Genomic DNA, 20,309 nt, shown 5'->3' with positions numbered 1-20,309 from the left:
AGGTACTTTCAAATGTATTCCTTTGTGTGAGTCTTCAATAGTTTTCAGCTGTCTATTGATCTTTGCCTTTGTGATTCCTATCTAGATCTTATTAATATGTAATGATTTGAATTCCAGTGAGAAAAATGGCTTAGGGGAACATCTACTTGGCCTTTCCACACTAACACAGCATGCAAAAACTATCTATGTGTTTGCTGTGGAAGACCTCAACCCTCCTCTACAAAAGTGGATTTTATCACCTTAGTTTTACTCATAAAAACTTCATCCTAGGTCCTAAAAGTCTTACCAGGTCCTAACAGTTTCTTTTACCGAGTTTACCGCCTGCTGTCATTTCCATGGCCAATGTGGAAGGCTTAGGCTATGATTCATTTCAGACTTAAAGTTTCTCTCAAGCTTACTTTTTTAAAAAATAAAGCACCTATTGGTATTCTTCCACTTAATTTTATTCCACTTGTCTCATCATTCCTGCTTTCCTGAAGAATTCCTTCTGGTGGGTACCAAGGCTCTGGCTACACATCTCTGAGTGGTGGGGTCAAGATCCTTCAGACTCTCAGTCCAGTGTCTTTTGACTCAGCTGGATTTAAAACCACCCAGGAGTAAATCACCCAGCTATGTATCTAAAGGAACATAAGTTGAGGACTGTTTCTACTTTTCACTTCCTACTCTTGTTCTTCTTTTGATCACTGCAGTCCTCAAAGAGCCTCAATAAAAAGACAGACATGGAAAGGAAGAAATAAAAGGACTGACAGGGAAGAAGCTTCAAAGATTAAAACTCAAGTCAGTTTTGAAATCAGTCAGTTTTAGCAACAGGTCTTCTAACTGAAGAAGGTTTTAACTTTGGTTTATTAGTAGGGCTGGAGATGTTCTGAGGCCATCTTTTCACTATTTTCACCCACAACAAAGGATTAGTCAACCGAAACTAGCTGTGTTTAATGGTGGTACCATTGCAACTTACGGACATATGGTTTTCCCTTAAAGGGCTAAATTCTCTTCAGAAAGAATCTTATTAATATGTTTTTATAATGGTGAAAAAGTTGTATTACTCTCAGACGTTATATCAGGATTTTTAATAGGATAGTGAAATTAAGGAAGAGTAAGTTAGTGGAAAAAGCATACCTAGGTAGGACATCTATGAGTACTTCTAGGACAAAGGGAACGAGTGGGATCGTATGCCATTCCTTTTCTATTTTGAAAATAGTTGAGAAGGAGCATTTATTTCATAAAACAGAATGACAAAATCCTTAGGAGTTAAGCTCATAAACGTTTTTGAAAGCCTCTTCCTCATGTTGATTTCAATTTCAGCCTCTAATCTCATTTAACTAAGAGAAGAGAGGAGTAGGAGAAATGAAATTTGATGAGAAGTAACAAAAAATAACAAAAAGAAAGGAGACATTTAAGAAAGCTTGAGTGAATTTTTGATAGAATCATTCTATGGATAGTAAATAAAGGAGCATGAACTATACCATGACAGGAATCTTGTCAAGGTGCCCTGGTAAAATAGACAACCTCTCTAAAGATATATACCAAAAACATAAAATTCATGTATTCAAGCAACAATTACATAACTATAATTTCCTACTGCTTATCAGTATTTGTTGGTGTAAAAGTCAACAACAGCCAATATTTTCATGGGAAAATACAATTAGTGACCTATAATTTTGAACTTCAGGAAATGTTCATGAAACATTCTCCTATGGTGATGTTTCAAAGTTTCACAAACATCCAGGTGATAAGACAGAGTGGAATTATGTGAATTCATGTAAAAGAAAGAGTCATTCATGCTTGCTTCTGATTCTATAGGTTTATTAAACCATCAATAATATCTAACATGAAGGAAACCAATTATGTTTTTAAGTAAGAAAGCAAGAAAACTTAGCAGTCATTAAAAATTCTTAGGATTTGAAAGGTTTCCATTTCTCTGCCAATTTCAGAATGGGGCTTTATATTCAAAGCCAAAGTCAAAAGAAAATCACTTCTAATATTGTCATCACATAGTTCAATAAAGATGTGGTAATTTTTCAGTCATCAGATCATTAATAAAACTGATGTAAATGTTTCAAAAACCTGAAATAGTATATGGTAAATGTTCTCATAATTACTATTCACATAAAGTATGCTATTTCTATGCCAAATAGAAAAGGACAGACAGTAGTTTCTCTGAAAGAATTTCTCTCATGATGATGTTTTCTTCAAAACTCTTTCTAGATCTTAGTATTATTTTTTCCTTAGCTTTGGTAATTCTGATTTTTCAACCACTTTGTAAAATTAGAATTAATATTCTAAGTAAATTATATTCTATTTATTTTTATTGAGGTACGAGCAAAATATAACATGATATTTGTTTTAGGCACCTAACATAGCGACTTGATATTTGTATCAAATATTGTGAAAGGATCACCACAATGTGCTGTATGCTCAGTTGCTCAGTTGCATCTGACTCTGTGACCCCATGGACTGTAGCTCACCAGGCTCCTCTGTTCATGGGGATTCTCCAGGCAAGAATGCTGGAATGGGTTGCCATTTCCTCCTCCAGGGATCTTCCCAACCCAGGGATCAAACCCAGGTCTCCTGCATTGCAGGTGGATTCTTCACCATTTGAGCCACCAGGGAAGCCCAAGAATATTGGAGTGGATAGCCTATCCCTTCTCCAGGGGAACTTCCCAACTCAGGAATTGAATTGGGGTCTCTGCATTGCAGGTGGATTCTTTACCAGCTGAGCTATCTGGGAAGCCCAATAAGTCTAGTTAATATCCATCTGGTGGCTTAGATGGTAAAGAATCCACCTGCAATGTGGGAGACCTGGGTTGGGAAGATCCCCTGGAGAAGGGAATGGCTACCTGCTCAAGTATTCTGGCCTGCAGAATGCCATGGACAGTCCATGGGGTCTCAACACACATATTTGTACATTTTTTTTTCTTCTGGTGAAGACTTTTAACATCTATTCTCTTAGAAACTTTCAAATATACAATACAGTATCATTAACTATAGTCACCATGCTGTATATTCCCACAACTTACTTATTTTATAACAACAAGTTTTGATCCCTTTCACTCATTTCGGTTACCCTTGACCTCTGCGTCAAACCACCACCAATCTGTTCACTGTCTAAATAAAGTTTAAGTTAAAAACTGTTTGAACATATTTAGTTGCTCTTAGAATGATCTACCTTTGATCTGATTTTCTGCCTTTCAAATAATGCCAGGAGAGGTGGTCTGGTGAACTGGGGGAAATCTAACAATCATTTGCAAATGTTAGGTTGGATACCTTTGATGTAAAAATCCAACACAGATCTCAGTCCAGGTAAAATCTAGTCTGTCTTTATTCTGGGTTCAACTCTACCCATCCAAATTTACAGTAGCAGACATCACTTCAAGTCACTGTCCCCATTTGTACTTAAGGCCATACAACACCATTTAAGCACAATTATCTGATATCAGTCCTTATACTGCTCTGGATTTAAACCAAATACTTTTTTCATTTTCAAAGCTGGCCTCAAACCACTATATAATCTGTAGGGCCTCCCTCCCCCTGTAATTTTTTTTGCCATATATTATAAATCTTTATTAATGATCATTTTTCATAATTAAGTAAACAATCATTTTGGATGCTACTATATTTTACTTTATATATATATATATATATATATATTTTTTTTTTTAACTTTTCACTTTGTACGGTGGTATAGCCAGTTAACAATGTTGTAACAGTTTAGGTGCACAGCAAGGAACTCAGCAATGCACATACTCGTATCCACTCTTCCCATGCTCTCTTCCCATCCAGGCTGCCACATAACACTGAGCAGAGTTTCTTGTGCATGCAGTAGGACCCCGTGAGTGATCCATCTTAAGTACAGCAGTGTGTACCTGTCCATCTGAAACTCCCTAACTGTCCCTTCCTTCCATCCTTCCCTGCTCCCTGGAAACCATAAGTTCATTTTCTAACTCTATGAGTCTATTTCTGTTTTATAATCCCCTGTAATTTATAATTAATTTTTGATAAGGAGCTTCTCCCAGAAACATGAACCCAACAGGAACATCACCTAACCTGGATGAAGGTGCTTCATGCAGCTTGATGCTGGCACTTCGGTCCCTCCGGACAGGGGCAGGCTCCAAAGTGGGCAGGCCTGTGGCAGAAGTGGTGGTGGTCCAGGTCGATGAAACTCGTCTCAGCAAACCGGGGGGCAAGCTCCTCCTCAGGCGCTGGGAAGAAGGAACATTGATTTTATTACCAAGCATATTTCCTATCACTAACTTCTATGTAATATAATGAAAGAAAATGAGTTTTTAATTAGCAATGAATATATTAAACTATATTGGTTGAATATCATATCTCTAAAATTTGGGCACTCAGAAATTCAATAAGGAACTCTGGCCAAAATCAATGAATATTATAAAAATAACATTTTGGGACCTTCATTTCAATGGTTATATAAAAATGGGATTATGGGAAATGAGAGTCATTCACTTTTGGGGCTAATTTTATTGTCATATTCATCCAACAGGGCTTACATACATATAAATATTAATATATAACTTATTATGAGCTGCATTTCTATTAACTAGCACAACTGTTGTTATACCAAAGTGTTTACTGATTTAATTGATTTAATCCTTGATTTAGAAATGACAGGACCTAAGGGTAAGAGTGTAACTCACAAGATATACCACCTCTCGTGGTTAACATGACTTAAGACAGACAGGCATTTGGGTAATGTCATCAGGACGAACATCTTTTTTTGAAAGGAAAGTATAATTTCTACATAAAACCAATAAACCTGATACAGAAGAGGCAACTGGGACAGACCAGGAGTGGGTGTGAAGAGACGGGGAAAGGTGCCCCAAGAAAGTGAAGGAGAGCAAAGAGGAAGTGGGGGTGCTTCACCAGGCAAACCATCATTCTCCCCAGCCCCTCCCAGGGAGGAGAATGCGCCCAAGTCTCCCCAGCCTGCCCTCCACTCTTTTTCTCTGGTCCCAAAGGAAAAGTAGTCTGCTGACTAGGCCTCCTCCTTGACCAGCTCAAGTTTAGTCTATAACCAGGTCTTTGGGAGGGAGGGTAGAAGTCCTCCAGGAACCTGAGTCCCTGGAACTGGGGGTTCCCCTCCACATCTGGTGCACTGTGAGGATGAACGCCTCTTAACAGAAGACTCTGCTAGTCGATCTGCGATTCCCCTCTTGGTCATTTCTTCTCCTACCTTAGCCTAAGTGGGATTCGTGACACCCTCAGCACTCAGGCATGATTTTGAGTCCCCCAGCATGAACAATGACCCTCCAAAGAGAGTCTTAACGTTAAAAATGAAAGGGAAGGTAATCTAATACAAATACAGCAATAGTGATGAGGTAGGAGCTCATCATTTTATTTGCGACTGGTGACTCCGAGAAGAACAACTGTGCAAGCAGAGTTTAACAAAGAGTCTGCTCTTCCTGAAGACAGTAAAAGCTTTGAGAATTAAGTATATGGCACTTTGGGATTCAAGGAGAACTCTGATAATAAATAGTTTCCAAAATCTCTTAAAGATATATACCTTAGGAGGGAATTCAACAGGAAGAGAAAATGTCAAGCGATGTAAATATCAGGATTCTTGTCTGTAAATCTGTCACTGACTCTGTGCCTATTTTGAGACACAAGGGAATCAGTTTCTCTCTCTACATCCATTTACTTTCATACCATGCTTAGCCCTATCTTTCTCAGAGAAGTAGATGTTCCAAGGAAACTTAAAAACACCTAATTGACAAAGTTATCTGAAGGACACAGTCCTGAGTCCAGAGACCCACAATGGCAAGAGCACAGATGTTACTGACTGACCATGAGCTCCAGGGCACAGCTGCTTATTTACCAAATAAAGAACTGTGCTGGATATACCTGAGACCACTGAAATTTGGATTCTTTTCCTTTTTTTCTTTGGTCCTTAACATGACTTGTTTTCAACTAACACTGAAGTCTAAACTGGAGGTAGAGCCCTACTCCCTACAGCTCACTTTTGTAAAACTCTCATATCTTACATGTAAAAAGAAGAAAATACATGAATCACTAAGGCCAACTTCTACTTTAAATAATCAAAAATCAAATAAATTCTTCTAAGTTAAAAACTTGTTGGGTTTGGGAAAGACCTGAGGGTACCGTGAAGGCTACCATACTAAAAAATCAAAGAGGAAAGGAATCTCACATTTTAGAAGGCAGTGAATTTTTAACAGAATCCACATAAGTGGGAGCAGGGGGTTTTGCCTGCTTTTCTTTCCCACTGCTATTATTTTTATCCCACAGACTAAGGCCTGATATATAGAGAAGAAAAAATCTGAACACATGAATAAAAAAAGTTAATGTAAATCTTTTTGTTTACAGAAAGCTATCATGTATAAGGATGGAAGTTTTCATGTTTACTTTTTTATTATTTTGGTCACCATGATTGACAAATACTTCTTAGGGGAAAGAAAGTGAAAGCATTAGTCACCAAGTTGTGTCTAGCTCTTTGCAACCCCATGTACTTAGCCCACCAGGCTCCTCTGTCCATGGAATTTTCCAGGCAAGAATACTGGAGTGGGTTGCCATTCCCTTCTCCAGGGAAACTTTCTGACCCAGGGATTGAACCCAGGTCTCCCACACTGCAGGCAGATTCTTTACTATCAGGTAAGACTTCCTGGGTGTGGGGGGGGGCTCACTGATATGAACCCCTGGGTGGGTCTGGAGTGATAAGGAAGAGGTCTAGGAGAAACAGTTTCACCCTTTCAGGAGCATGTCATTAACACCTACCTTGGGAATAGCCAGCTTGTCTTTTTCAGAGCTTTCTTCAGAATCAGAGCAGGTGTAGTTTTCACTGAAGGACACGATGGGGTTCACCCTGGGCTTGTGAATGGCCTGGATGGTGAGTTGCGTGCTGAGGAGGTTGCTCACTGCCCTCAATGACGTGCACACGTTGGGGGGCAGAGATGGGTCTGCCAGGAGGTCAGTGATGAGGCCGTGAGCCTCTCCCATCACGGCAATGTCCACAGTGATGCTGGTTCCTGAAGACTGAGACATCAAACACAGAAGGTTGGCTGAGAAAGGCCTGAGGCTGGAGGCACAGGAAGGGAAACTGGGCTTTTTTTGAAAAAGTGGACCAAAGCGACGCTAGGCTGATAGTAAAGTAACATTCAGATCACATTTCTGTTTCAAATTTTGCCCAAATTTGCCATATCTTTTTGCTATTTTTGTGTTCATAGCACATTTTTTACTGCTAGACCCTGTAGGCTTTGGAGACAAAAAGATAAACATTTTTTTTTTTAAATAAAAAGCTTCAGGAAACAAAAAAAAGTATTCATAGCAATCACTCCTTATGAAGATCTCAACATTTTAATGTACTTCATATAGTAAGTATCCATCAATGGATGAACTGAAAAAGATGTGATATGATATATATATATACATACACACACACACACACACACACACACGTATATATATATACACATACATATATATAACATAAATGGTTGGCCAGTTTGTGTTTTTCATATAATCTTATGAATTTTATATAGACACACACACACATGTGCATATATAAATATATGCCAGGCTTCTCTGTCCATGGAATTCTCAAGGCTAGAATACTAGGGTGGGTAGCCATTCCCTTCTCCAGGGGATCTTCCCTATGACCCAGAGGTTGAAACCTGGTCTCCCACATTGCAGGAAGATTCTTTACTCTCTGAGACACCAGGGAAGCTCAGACACACATATATATTTATTTATGTACATATTATGTATAATATACTTACATGTATTGTATATATATAATGGAATACTACTCAGTCATAAAAAGTTTCATTCTGAAAAACAACATCAATATAGCATAAAATTTTAATTTTAGTAATATTCTCATATGACATTTGAGCCTGGTGTGTGGTAATTATTCAATTAATATTAGAAACACAAAAAGCACCTCATTGTGCTGTTCAGATTCACAAACTGTCCCTCTTCTTGTTGTCAGGAAGAATAGAAATTTCTGTTCTGGAGTTCTGTGGCACATCTGTCATATTCTGCCAAACTGCCCCTCAGATTCAGAGTTATTACTCTATCCTTGCTAGAGGAATGAAGGACATAAAACACAGAGGACAGGGATGTTCTTACAACCTGCTGGTCAGGCAGTAATGTAGACAGGAAGATGGGGAGCAAGGGAGGGCATAGGCACGGTCAAGGTGAAGACAGTAGATGAAGCTGAAGGATGGCGCACAGACGACTGTTAACACTGGAATGGTGCATGTGGCACAAGGAGGCCAGAATACTAGTGGGGGTCGCTGTTCCATTCTCCAGGGGATCTTCCCAACACAGGGATTGAACCCAGGCATCCTGCATTGCGGGCAGATTCTTTATGCGCTGAGCCACCAGCGAAGCCCACGAGGAAGCCACCTAACTTTAAATTGAGTAACAGTGATGGATGTGTAGGTTTTGGAACTAGGCTGTTTGCTCCAAATTCTGGGTCCTGACCCTACCACTTTCTATTGTATGACCTCTGGCACATTCGTGAGCTCTCTGCACTGTGGCTTCTCCATCTGTAAAATGGGTATAGTAGAGTACCAACCTCAGAAGGTTATTTTAATGATAAGAATTAAAGGGCAGGGACTTCCCTGGTGGTTCAGTGACTGAGAGTCTAATGCAGAGGATGTGGGTTTGATCCCTGGTTGGGTAACTAGGATCCCACATGCCGCCGAGGAACTGAATCTAGGTATCGCAACTACTGAGACAGTGCTAGAGAGAAGCCCGCAAACCACAAAGAAACATTCTACGTGCTGCAATGAAGATTCCAGGTGCTGCAACTAAGACTCAATGAAGCCAAAAATAAAAAATTAAATTAAAAGAGGACTTAAAAGGTAGATTATATACAAGGCACTTACTATTGTGCTGGTTATAAGTGTCCAATAATGATAATGATATAAATAATAATAGTAATAATTCTGGAGTTTTTCAGTAAGAGGTTATTAGAAGTTAGACTACATAGTTGGGAGAAAATAAACTCTAATCATTCTGACAACAGACTTAAAAATGAACTCCAGAGATATGAAAAATTTAAATGTATAAAATTATCAGATTATTAAAAGGAAACATGGGGGACTATGTTATAATCTTGGGATTAGGAAGACTGCTAAAAATAATATAAATGGCATAAACTGTCAAGAAAATGTCTAACAGATCTGACAAAACACATAAACTTCTCATAAGAAAATATGCTAAAAGCAAAGGTATAAAACAGTCCATGAAAGAATATCTGCTACCCAGAGAAGATAAAACATATGTGAATAAAAGGCCTCTAAAAAAATAAAAGTCAAAAGAGAATTCCCTGTTGGTTTCACTACTGAGGACCTAGGTTCAATCCCTGGTAAGGAACTAAGATCCCACAAGGTGTACAACGGGACTATATATACATATATATATGTATATATATATATAAATCAATAAAAGATAAACTGGGAGAAAGGGAATGAATATACAACTAAAATAGAATTTAACCATCAAATACAAAAAAAGCTACTTGCCTCATGAATGTTTAAGATACAAATTAATGCAATAAAAGCAATGTTTACTTATTAAATACAAAACAGTAAAAGATTACTAGCACCAAGTATCAGTAATGGGTTGAGGAAATGAGCAGTAAGTAAAAACAATACAATAATTTTGGCAAGAAGTTTTTGCTGAACCTATCAATTTGTAGTTTAAATGTACATATTCTATAATCTAGCAAGACAACGTAGACATCTAAAGAAAAACTACATTTACACAAAAATATAAAGAAAGATCACAAAGGGCACTGCAATGTTCTGATAACAATCAAAGAATGTGACCATAAATGCATATCAACAGAGATATTGTTAAAAAATGCTGCAATATAAACATAAAATATGTACTTAAAAAAATATTTGGGTAGATCTGTAAATGTTTATTTGGAAAAATATTTATAAAACATTGTTCTGTGGGGAAAAATGTATGTCACAGAAAAAGTGAACATGCATTTTTTTTGTAATCAGAAAAATATGATAATTATGAAAATACCCAGCATCTATGAAAGGAACTAGTCTTACAGCAATAGCAAGGATAAATTATTCTGTAAAGCTATCGTATAGAAACTATGTCTTTTCATACTAGAATAATAAGAGTAGCGATAGTAATACTGGTGGATAATAATGGTGACAGCTGATATTTATTCAGCACAAGTCTACAAGGTAAGTACTATTATTTTTTTATTTTTATTAGTCAAAAATCACTTGCCAAATAACTGACTCAAAAATAACTCAGAATCAGATAGCTGAAGCATGGAAACGTCAGGCTGCAAACACATACGCTATTTCCACGGCCCAAGAGCTGAGCTAGCAGGACGAAATAAATACCGAACGTTTTCATTGTACGTTACTAAATATATCTGTAATTATTTAATGCTTTATTTAATCATTGTGCCATGTTTTTCTCTCTCTGTAGGTTTAAATATCTTCCATGAACTGACATGAAAATTTTAGTGTAACATTAATAGTTTTAGGATATATGATTATGTTTATTTCACATATTTACTTACATTGTTAACTTAAAAAACATTTGTGAGAAATGCCATGGAATTGGTTTAACATTCCCTTTCAGAAATGTATTCTCAAATGCATCTCTATTTATTATGCTTCTGAAAAACTCATCCGGTATGATCTTCTTAAACAGTAATATACATTTCTTTCCATGTTGTTCTAATAAACTTAATCTACTACTTAATCACTGTACTGTTACCCTAGAAAATTGAAAGTTTAAATCAAACTTTGTATTCAGGACATAAAATTTTAAGATGTTTTGACAATAAAGTTAACAGTTTATATTCTAATGGCTAATAATTTAACACATTTCCTCAAAATGGTCTCAATGCATAAAACTTACAAATCTGAAGAAAAATCAGAATATATTCACTGAAAATTATGAATACATTTTAAAATAAATTATTGGTGAGAAAACAAGTCTATTTTATAATTCTCTAATTTTATGTCTTTTTAAAACACTTTTTAAAAAGTAATGGATGATTTCTTATATATACTCAGAAAAAAGCAAATGACTGAAAAATTGAAAAGTAACTTTAAAATAAAAACAGAACTGAAAACTCATCCTTACAAGCAAATGTCAGTATTACATAAGAATTTAGAAAACAAGTACATTATGTAATTCAATGCTACAATACTGTTGCTTTCGTGAAAGCAAAGGTCTTCAAGTGAAAACAAAAGCAATATTCAGGCTAATAAAAAGCAAATTATCCAGAGTGGAACTGGCTAAGAAACCAGACACTTTTACTATTGAAAAAGTCTCCCTACTGTTATAAACTCAGGACTTTTCTTTTAGTTTTATGATTTTAAAATTATATAACAGTTAAAAGTTTATCACACATAAGAAGTTATCATCAGTTTTTGGCTCAAATAACAAGAGGCTTCAATGAGGCATGAAATCTAAACCTAACCATCACATTCGTTTGTCACAAACTCGCCAAGACTAACCACACATGAATTGCTGAAACACAGAAAGATACATGGGCTGCTATTTCAATAAACAGAAGGCAAGCTATACAGAGCCATGCGCATTCAGGGAGTCATTTTAAAGAAATTTCAGGGGAGCGGGGCTTTGCCTGATTGGTAGTGTTTTTTTCAGACAAAAACACAAAATATGAAACATCACGCGGTGACTCATACAGCGGCTATTTCCACACCTATTCAATTTTCAAAATAAAATAATTCAATTTTTAAGTATACCAAATAATGCTCAGTAAAATTTTCATTTAACTGGTGAAATCTTAGATCGTGATAATAAACACTAAAGGTTAAGTTTATATTAAAGCTACTTTAAAGGAAAGTCTTAAGCTAACAGCCTGAAATCATCTTTGAGTGCAATAAATAACCCTACTGAGCATAAAACCACAGTTGAGTCTTTTTATGGTGCACATGATCAAACGAATCTTTTCGTAAAAAGAGTGACCAAGCAATAAAAAAAATTTTACTTTGCATGCTATCCTTATAATGGAAACATTTATATTTAACACTTAAGAAAATGCAAGTATAATTTTCTGGGCCCTATTTAAATGACAACCAAATATGGATTGCTACCTTTAAATAGAAAATCTGGATTTTCAGTCTGATAAACAGTGGAGTAAAGTGAAGTTTTATAAATCAAACCAAAAATAACCGGTTCTTTTGGTAAATCCACCACTTTTCAAAGCACCTGGTTCTTTCAACATCTTCCTTTACCCCTTCATCTCCTTCCAGTCTATTTCACGATCTCCAGAAAGTCTACCCAATGTTGGTTGCTATGGTAACAATCTAGTTTGCTTCCAAGTTACTTTACTCATCATAAACCAAAGGCCCAGAAAAGCTGGAGTTAGAGATAAGTTAAGGAAACAACAACAAATACACTTAGAAATAACATTAAATGTAACTCCTAGGCTAGGCATGTATCAACCAATTCAATTATAGAAAATTTGTTTTTATGGTCACTACTTCTGTGGTAAAACTTTGAAATTACACTACTGGTATGATAAAGGGGAAAGATTTGAACATGTGTAGGGGTCAGAAAAAAACTTATACTCTAGGTAGGGAATCTAAATTTCTAAACTACCGTAAGCTGCAAATTATAAAAAAAATTGGCAAATAAATCTATTTGGTCAAATGACTAACAGAATGTAAAACAAAATTATGTATATTTAATTAACATAACATTATTTGCTGAGGTCCTGTGTTTGGGTTTCTATCAACATGTTATTCAGTAATGGAGAATTTCTTTTTTATTAAAGAATGTTAAATTTTATTATAATTACATTATTCAAAAATTAGTTTAATTTTAACCAGTAGTAAATGCTTATCAATGACTAAGTAATAAACACAGTTAAAGCAAAATTATAAAAGGCACCTGTGAAAAGTCACAGAAATGGAGAATTCTTCAAGGAAAAAATCATTCAGAAATCTTAAAAGATAACTATAGGAACAAGGTAAATATAAACAAAGTAAACAAGCATTATTTCACTTCAAGAAAGTCAAGGTGCCCAATGGTAAAATCAGAATGGGTTTGAGAAAACTGATGTCAACATCAATTAGTGATTCAAAATGATGAAAGAGATTATTTGATATAGAGGGTAAAGACATTGCATCCAATTCTTGACAAAAATTTTTTTGGGATGGCATCAGTATAGTCAAGCTATAGCTCTTCTCCCTATATATTTTGAAGCAAATTTAAATTGATAACAATGCAATAGGCTAAATACATCCCTGCTCAAAGGCAGAAGATGTAATAATTCTCCAGTCTTCTGACTCAGTGAATCATTTGATGTGTCACTTGCTTTGGGCATTAATTTATTCTAACTGGAGGAAAATAACTGGAAGTAGCACAAAAGCCACTCTTCATAATTCTACATGAAACTCAAAGATAGCTTACAAATGTGAAAGCAATAGAGTAGAGGTAATTATCTAGACAACCAAGTCAAGTTGCTGTATTCCTCAAATTGCACCAGTTTTTCTTTTTATTCAATAGTTTACGTTTTGTGATGGTTTCCAAAACCAACCATGGCTTTTCTTCTAGGAGATACTGTATCCATTGGAACAATTAGGGTCTCCCCCTGAAAAATCAGAGAACTCGCCTGGATCTTTCTAAGATCCCTCCCAGATTCTTTACTGTCTGAGACACCAAGGAAGCCCCTCCAATTGTATAAGTTGAAAGCATTTCTTTATATAACAAACATATATACACATATCAGAGAAGAAAGAAGGAAATAATTATAAATTATTATTTAAATAATTAACTTTCTTATTTCTTGGCCCATTAAGGGTTTTAAATTATTTTTATTTATTTTTAAAATTTATTTTATTGAAGTATGGTTGATTTATAACACTGCATTAGTTTCTGCTGTATGGCAAAGTGATTCTGATATATATATATGTGTGTGTGTGTGTGTGTGTGTGTGTGTTTGTATTCTTTTTCATATTTTTTCCATGATGGTTTATCACAGGATAGTGAATGTTCTATACAGACATAAATTTTTTTAAGTATTATGTAGACTTTGAAAATTTATTTCACTGATTGCTAATCCTATTCAAGCTTTACTTCTAACTTATAATTGAGTCATTGATGCTGTTTCCTTCTTATAGTGAAACGTCTAAAGTACAGTGAATACTTATGGGGAACGGGCTTCTCAGGTGGCTCAGTGGTGAAGAATTCGCCTGCCAATGCAGGAGACTCGGGTTTGATCCCTGGGTTGGGAAGATCCCCTGGAGAAGGAAATGGCAACTCCCTCCACCATTCTTGCTTGGGAAATCCCACAAACAGAGGAGCTTGGTAGGCTACAGTCCATGGGGTTGCAAAAGTGTCAGATACGACTTACTGACTAAACAGGAACAAATTATGGGGAATAGACTATACTCTGGAACTTCCACTCCCAATAGCTGAGTTGTACTTTGCCAAGGGTCAGTTTTGTTTTGGTCCTAAATCTGTTCAGACCAGTTGTAACTGTCACTGCAACTTATACATGCTAATAAAACATCTATAAACCAGTGATATTTGAATAAATAATGGAATAGTTTATTAAAAATTAAATTGAATAATTTTAAAGACTGCATAAACAGATTCATAAAGATAAAGCCCTGACATCAATTTCTGTTAAGTAGGGGTGAAACAACTGCAAAGATTCAAGAAGAAAATGATAATGTGCCTGAAAAATTCGCAACTCAGAATGCATCTAAGTGCCTAAGTCAGTCCTACTGTTAAAAAAAATAAAAATAAAAAACCTGAACCTGGTAGTCGTATGGGTGTACTGCATGTAAGATAAATTGGGACTCTAATCAATATAGTAAAAACATACACAAAGAGAAACACTCTTGGCTTTTCATAAAAAATGTGTGAAATCCCCATAGTCAAATGTAGAGTTAAATATATATTACTAGAGGTACAGAAAATATGTTTATGATTCTCTGCTTTAAAAACTTTTAAAATTAACAGACCAATTACTAATTAAGAGGGCTCTATACTATTTCGAACCCAACAGCTTCTTTCACTTGAAATGAGACACAACATAATGGTTAGGTCAAAGTTATTCATCACTATTCCTGGAACAAGGGAAAGAAAGTGAAGTTTGGTTTATGAATTAGCACATGATATACAAAAGGTTAAATTGTATATTTTTATCATGTATAATTCAGAAGGTGTTATAGGTAAGAAGTTGGAACAAAGATAAAACAGTGGGCTATAAAAGGAAGTTTTATTCATTTATCAATATCAAATTTTTATTTTATCTGGTTAGTACATGGGGCCTTTGTGGGAGGAAATGGAAACACACTTCAATATTCTTGCCTGGACAATTCCATGGACAGAGGAGCCCAGTGGGCTACAGTCAGTCCATAGGGTCGCAAAGAGTTGGACACGACTGAGCACGCGTGCACACACACACACAAACACACACACACACACACACACAGTGCCTTTAAGAACACAGGATTTAGAATCAGAATCAGATAGCTTGTGTTTAAATTTCAGATCTGGTGCGATTTGGGGCAAGTCACTCATCTCCTTAGTTCTTATATTCTCATTTCTACAAACAGGGTAAAAATAATATCCACTCTATAGTGTTATTGATGATTCAGTGTGATCAGGCACATAAAGAACTCAGTAGAGGGATAAATAGATTCAAGGTATTAGATCGGATAGACAGAGTGCCTGAAGAAGTATGGATGGAGGTTCGTGACATTGTACAGGAGGCAGTGATCAAGACCATCCCCAAGAAGTGCAAAAAGAGAAAATGGTTGTCCGAGGAGGCCTTACAAATAGCTGAGAAAAGAAGAGAAGCTAAAGACAAAGGAGAAAAGGAAAGATATACTCATGTGAATGCAGAGTTCCAAAGAATAGCAAGGAGAGATAAGAAAGCCTTCCTCAGTGATCAATGCAAGGAAATAGAGGAAACAACAGAATGGGAAAGACTAGAGATCTCTTCAAGAAAATTAGAGATACCAAGGGAACATTTCATGCAAACATGGGCACAATAAAGGACAGAAATGGTATGGACCTAACAGAAGCTGAAGATATTAAGAAGAGGTGGCAAGAATATACAGAAGAACTATACAAAAAAAGATCTTCATGACCCAGATAACCACGATGGTGTGATCACTTACCTAGAGCCAGACATCCTGGAATGTGAAGTCAAGTGGGCCTTAGGAAGCATCACTACGAACAAAGCTAGTGGAGGTGATGGAATTCCAGCTGAGCTATTTCAGTTCCTAAAAGATGATGCTGTGAAAGTGCCTCACTCAATATGCCAGCAAATTTGAAAAACTCAGCAGTGGCCATAGGACTGGAAAAGGTCAGTTTTCATTCCAATTCCAAAGAAAAGCAATGCCAAAGAATGCTCAAACCACCTCACAATTGCACTCATCTCACACTCTAGCAAAGTAATGCTCAAAATTCTTCAAGCCAGGCTTTAACAGTACGTGAACCGAGAACTTACAGATGTTCAAGCTGGATTTAAAAAAGGCAGAGGAGCCAGAGATAAAATTGCCAACATCCATTAGATCATTGATAAAGCAAGAGAGTGCTAGAAAACCATGTACTTTTGGTTTAATGAGTACTCCAAAGCCTTTGACTGTGTGGATCACAACAGACTGGAAAATTTCAAGAGATGGGAGCACCAGACCACCTTATCTGCCTCCTGAGAAATCTGTACGCAGGTCAAGAAGCAACAGTTAGAACCCGACCTGGAACAACAGACTGGTTTCAAATTGGGAAAGGAGTATATCAAGTCTGTATATTGTCACCTTGTTTATTTAATGTGTATGCAGAGTATATCATGCGAAATGCTTGGCTGGGTGAAGCACAAGCTGGAATCAAGATTGCCAGGAGAAATATCAATAACCTCAGATATGCAGATGACATCACCCTTATGGCAGATAGCAAAGAGGAACTGAAGAGCCTCGCGATGAAAGTGAAAGAGGAGAGTGAAAAGCTGGCTTAAAACTCAACATTCACAAAATGAAGATCATGGCATCCAGTCCCATCACTTCATAGCAAATAGATGGGGAAACAACAGAAACAGTGACAGACTTTATTTTCTTGGGCTCCAAAATCAATGCAGATGGTGACTGCAGCCATGAAATTAAAAGATGCTTGCTCCTTGAAAGAAAAGCTATGACCAACCTAGACAGCATATTAAAAGCAGAGACATTACTCTGCCTACAAAGGTCCATCTAGTCAAAGCTATGGTTTTTCCAGTAGTCAAGTATGGATGTGAGAGTTGGATCATAAAGAAAGCTGAGTGCCGAATAATTGATGCTTTTGAACTGTGGTGTTGGAGAAGAATCTTGAGAGTCCCTTGGACTGCAAGGAGATAAACTAGTCAATCCTAAAGGAAATCAGTCCTGAATATTCATTGAAAGGACTGATGCTGAAGCTGAAACTTTAATACTTTTGCCATCTGACACGAAGAACTGACTCACTGGAAAAGACTCTGATGCTGGGAAAGATTGAAGGTGTGAGGAGAAAGGGACGACAGAGGATGAGATGGTTGGATGGCATCACTGACTCAATGGACATGAGTTTGAGTAAACTCTGGGGGTTGGTGATGGAGAGGGAGGCCTGGCTTGCTGCGGTCCATAGGGTTGTAGAGTCAGACACGACTGAGTGACTGAACTGAACTGAGATTGCCTGGCCCCCAGGACACGTTTGAAAAATGTTATATAGCACTGTATCATAATTATTTTTGCCCTGAAAAAGACTGTGTGCAAAAGGGTGCATATTGTATGTGTGTTTGTCTTCTACATATACTGAGTTTGTAGTTTCTTTATAAATGGAGGCAACATACAGATATCATTTCTTTACCAATGTAAAGAAACTCAAACAACAAAAGCAAAATCTTGAATAGTTTCCCTTTTTATTCTAGGTAAATGTAGTCATAAAGATTGTACTCCCTACTCCCACAGACTCCGAGTATTTTGGAGCTGAATTTTAGGCTCTTAGAAAGTGATTGTACAGAAGTCCTGGTTTCATTTAGTATGGTTGACTGCCCTGGTATGATTTATAACGCACTATGAGAAAGGAATTCTGAAAGCAGGCATCTCAGCTCCATTGTTGGAAGTTTTTTTTTTCCTTTCTCCTTTCTATTTAGTCATCTTGGGAGGCACCCTGGGAGGCAAACACAGCATGGGAAGAACATTCTCAGGGTGAAAAGGGAGTCGGGATAAGGGAGGAATAAACAGTATAAGGCATGACAAATAAAGGAGTCACTGGGACTTTTCTTACCCAGCCTTGGTCCTAATGCTGGGAAAAAGATGCCTGTTGGGCTTTGGGGAGCTGTCTCATTCTATTTCTCTATAGCAGTTTGCCACCCCTCACCCTTCAAATCTTTCTCTCTGATAACCAGGAAGCAGTCTCTTATTCTTTAGTGTCCTAAATTCACTTAGGAGATGAGCTGGGTTCGATAAATGATCTTTGGTGTATTACTGGTTCTGACCTCAGAGCCAGCAAAATTGCATATGTGTTTATACTTTCATAGGACCCATTTATAATTTTAGACTTGAAGTTGGTTAGGAAATTTTTTAAAAATGAAATCATGTGAACAGTTTGCAGTAACTCATTGTAGGCTGAACCTTGGCTAAATGTCATCCTAAGGAAGCAGATGTTTGCTTATTTTAATTTTCTGGCAGGGAATACGAGTTGACCTTTGGATTTTCTCCTTAAGATAATATATATGTACAGTAGGAGGAAAACATATAGGGTCCTTCATCAAACTGCTTTCTAAAAACATCTTGCTTGGTCAGGCTCATTTGAGATGTGAGACGCAGAAAACTCTAGCAGTTGCCAGAATTCTTAACTTCCTTCTCCTTTGATGTTCAGAGAACATTCCATGTTACCAAATAGGATGTACATGTGCCTGGCCTTATGTTCTTACATATTTCCCTACAATTTATCTGCAAATAAGCCCAAAGCTGTTAAAACAGTCCTTCCATTTATGTTTTCTAAGATCTCCAAGACACCAGCAAATTCACCCAATATCCTCAAAAATAACAATGATCACAGAATGCTGTTTTATTATTTAGGAAATAAAACATAGTTACAACATCGCTTACTCGAGTAAGAACCTGTTATCTCTAAGAAGACAACCTTAGCTGCCATTGATTTGCAGGCTGGTTCTCTCTGTTTCTTCTAATTATGAAAGATGAGGTGGCTGTCAAAGCTAGGAGGAATTCAGTAATGGACCATTCCAATGACTGCTCATGCAGATGAACTGGGAAGGCTTGGTTAAGTATAAGTTGCTATGTAAATAAAAACCATGATTATTTCTGTTAGGGAAAGAAATTGGATTCTCCGATTGATTATAAGCTTGTAAATATTACAGAAAAAATCATTCTCTGACATAAGTATGAACTCTGACATAAGTATAAATGTTGATGGTCTTTTGTTCGTTGAATTTTAAGAATTGCTATTAAACTTTAACGTGAAGGTTTCTGTTTGCTCAGCCTAGAACCAATTTCAGTGAACAACAGATGGCAGTCTTCTGCCTTTTAAAAAGAACTCCGGTTGTCTGAATATCTTTTTGAATGGGTGCTGCTCCCTAAGTAACGGAAAGAGTTTCGTTTCTTTTTTCACAGAAAAAAAAAAAAAAAAGAAAAAAAAAACAAAAACAAAACACAAAATCCTTACATAACAGCATTGGTAGAAAGTAAATAAAATATCCTAAATTGTGTTATACCTCTCAGGATAATTGTTAATGTGGAACTAGATTCATATCCTTAAGAATTTGTCTCAATTACAAACATTTCATCTCTGTCATCTTTCTCCATTTTTATAAGCTACCCATGGTAAACATAGGCCATTTTCATACACAATTTGATGTTAAATTTTTTTTCATGTGTAGTTTTCTACTGCAGTTAAAATAGTCATAAAACACAATCATCAAGACACACATCATAGCACACGGTTTCATGTGCCTGCATGGGTTGCAAAGAGTCACAGGCATGCATTAGCAGTTGCTTTATTCCCATTGTGTTGTCTTCAGATTCTTGCCCACCTTGGTGCAATGGGCACTTACTCGATGCTACTGAATTGCTTCTACCACTGTGGCTCAGATGGTAAAGAATCTGTCTGCAATGAGGGAGTCTTGGATTCGATCCCTGGGTTGGAAAGATCCTCTGGAGAAATGGCTACCCACTCCAGTATTCTTGCTTGGGAAATCCCATGGACAGAGGAGCCTGGCAGGTTACAGTCCATGGGATCACAGAGTCAGACACAAACAACTGAGCAACAGACACACACATAAGCACATACAAACGTGATTGATTCAGGAGATTTTCAAAGCACGC

At 36.7% G+C, this 20,309-nt stretch overlaps 1 protein-coding gene across 5 annotated transcripts in view; it reads right to left on the bottom strand.

Annotated features, from left to right (window-relative positions):
* PDE3A (phosphodiesterase 3A) overlaps positions 1–20,309 on the bottom strand; it is a 359,340-nt gene that overhangs the window by 59,702 nt on the left and 279,329 nt on the right. For all 5 annotated transcript variants that reach the window (XR_009689773.1, XM_061125104.1, XM_061125103.1 and 2 more), the window contains exons 3-4: positions 6,748–7,005; positions 4,045–4,199 (exon numbers count right to left, since the gene is read on the bottom strand). Coding sequence is in view for 4 of the 5 variants with exons in the window: in XM_061125104.1 (XP_060981087.1) it covers positions 4,045–4,199; positions 6,748–7,005 (413 nt within the window). In the remaining variant the exon portion in view is untranslated. The remainder of the gene's footprint in view (positions 1–4,044; positions 4,200–6,747; positions 7,006–20,309) is intronic.

Source organism: Dama dama, chromosome 22 (assembly GCF_033118175.1).
Source record: "Dama dama isolate Ldn47 chromosome 22, ASM3311817v1, whole genome shotgun sequence".
In the NCBI taxonomy this organism is placed as follows: domain Eukaryota; kingdom Metazoa; phylum Chordata; class Mammalia; order Artiodactyla; family Cervidae; genus Dama; species Dama dama.
Note: the sequence above shows the minus strand (reverse complement) of the source record. Positions and strands in the feature narration are given on the sequence as shown.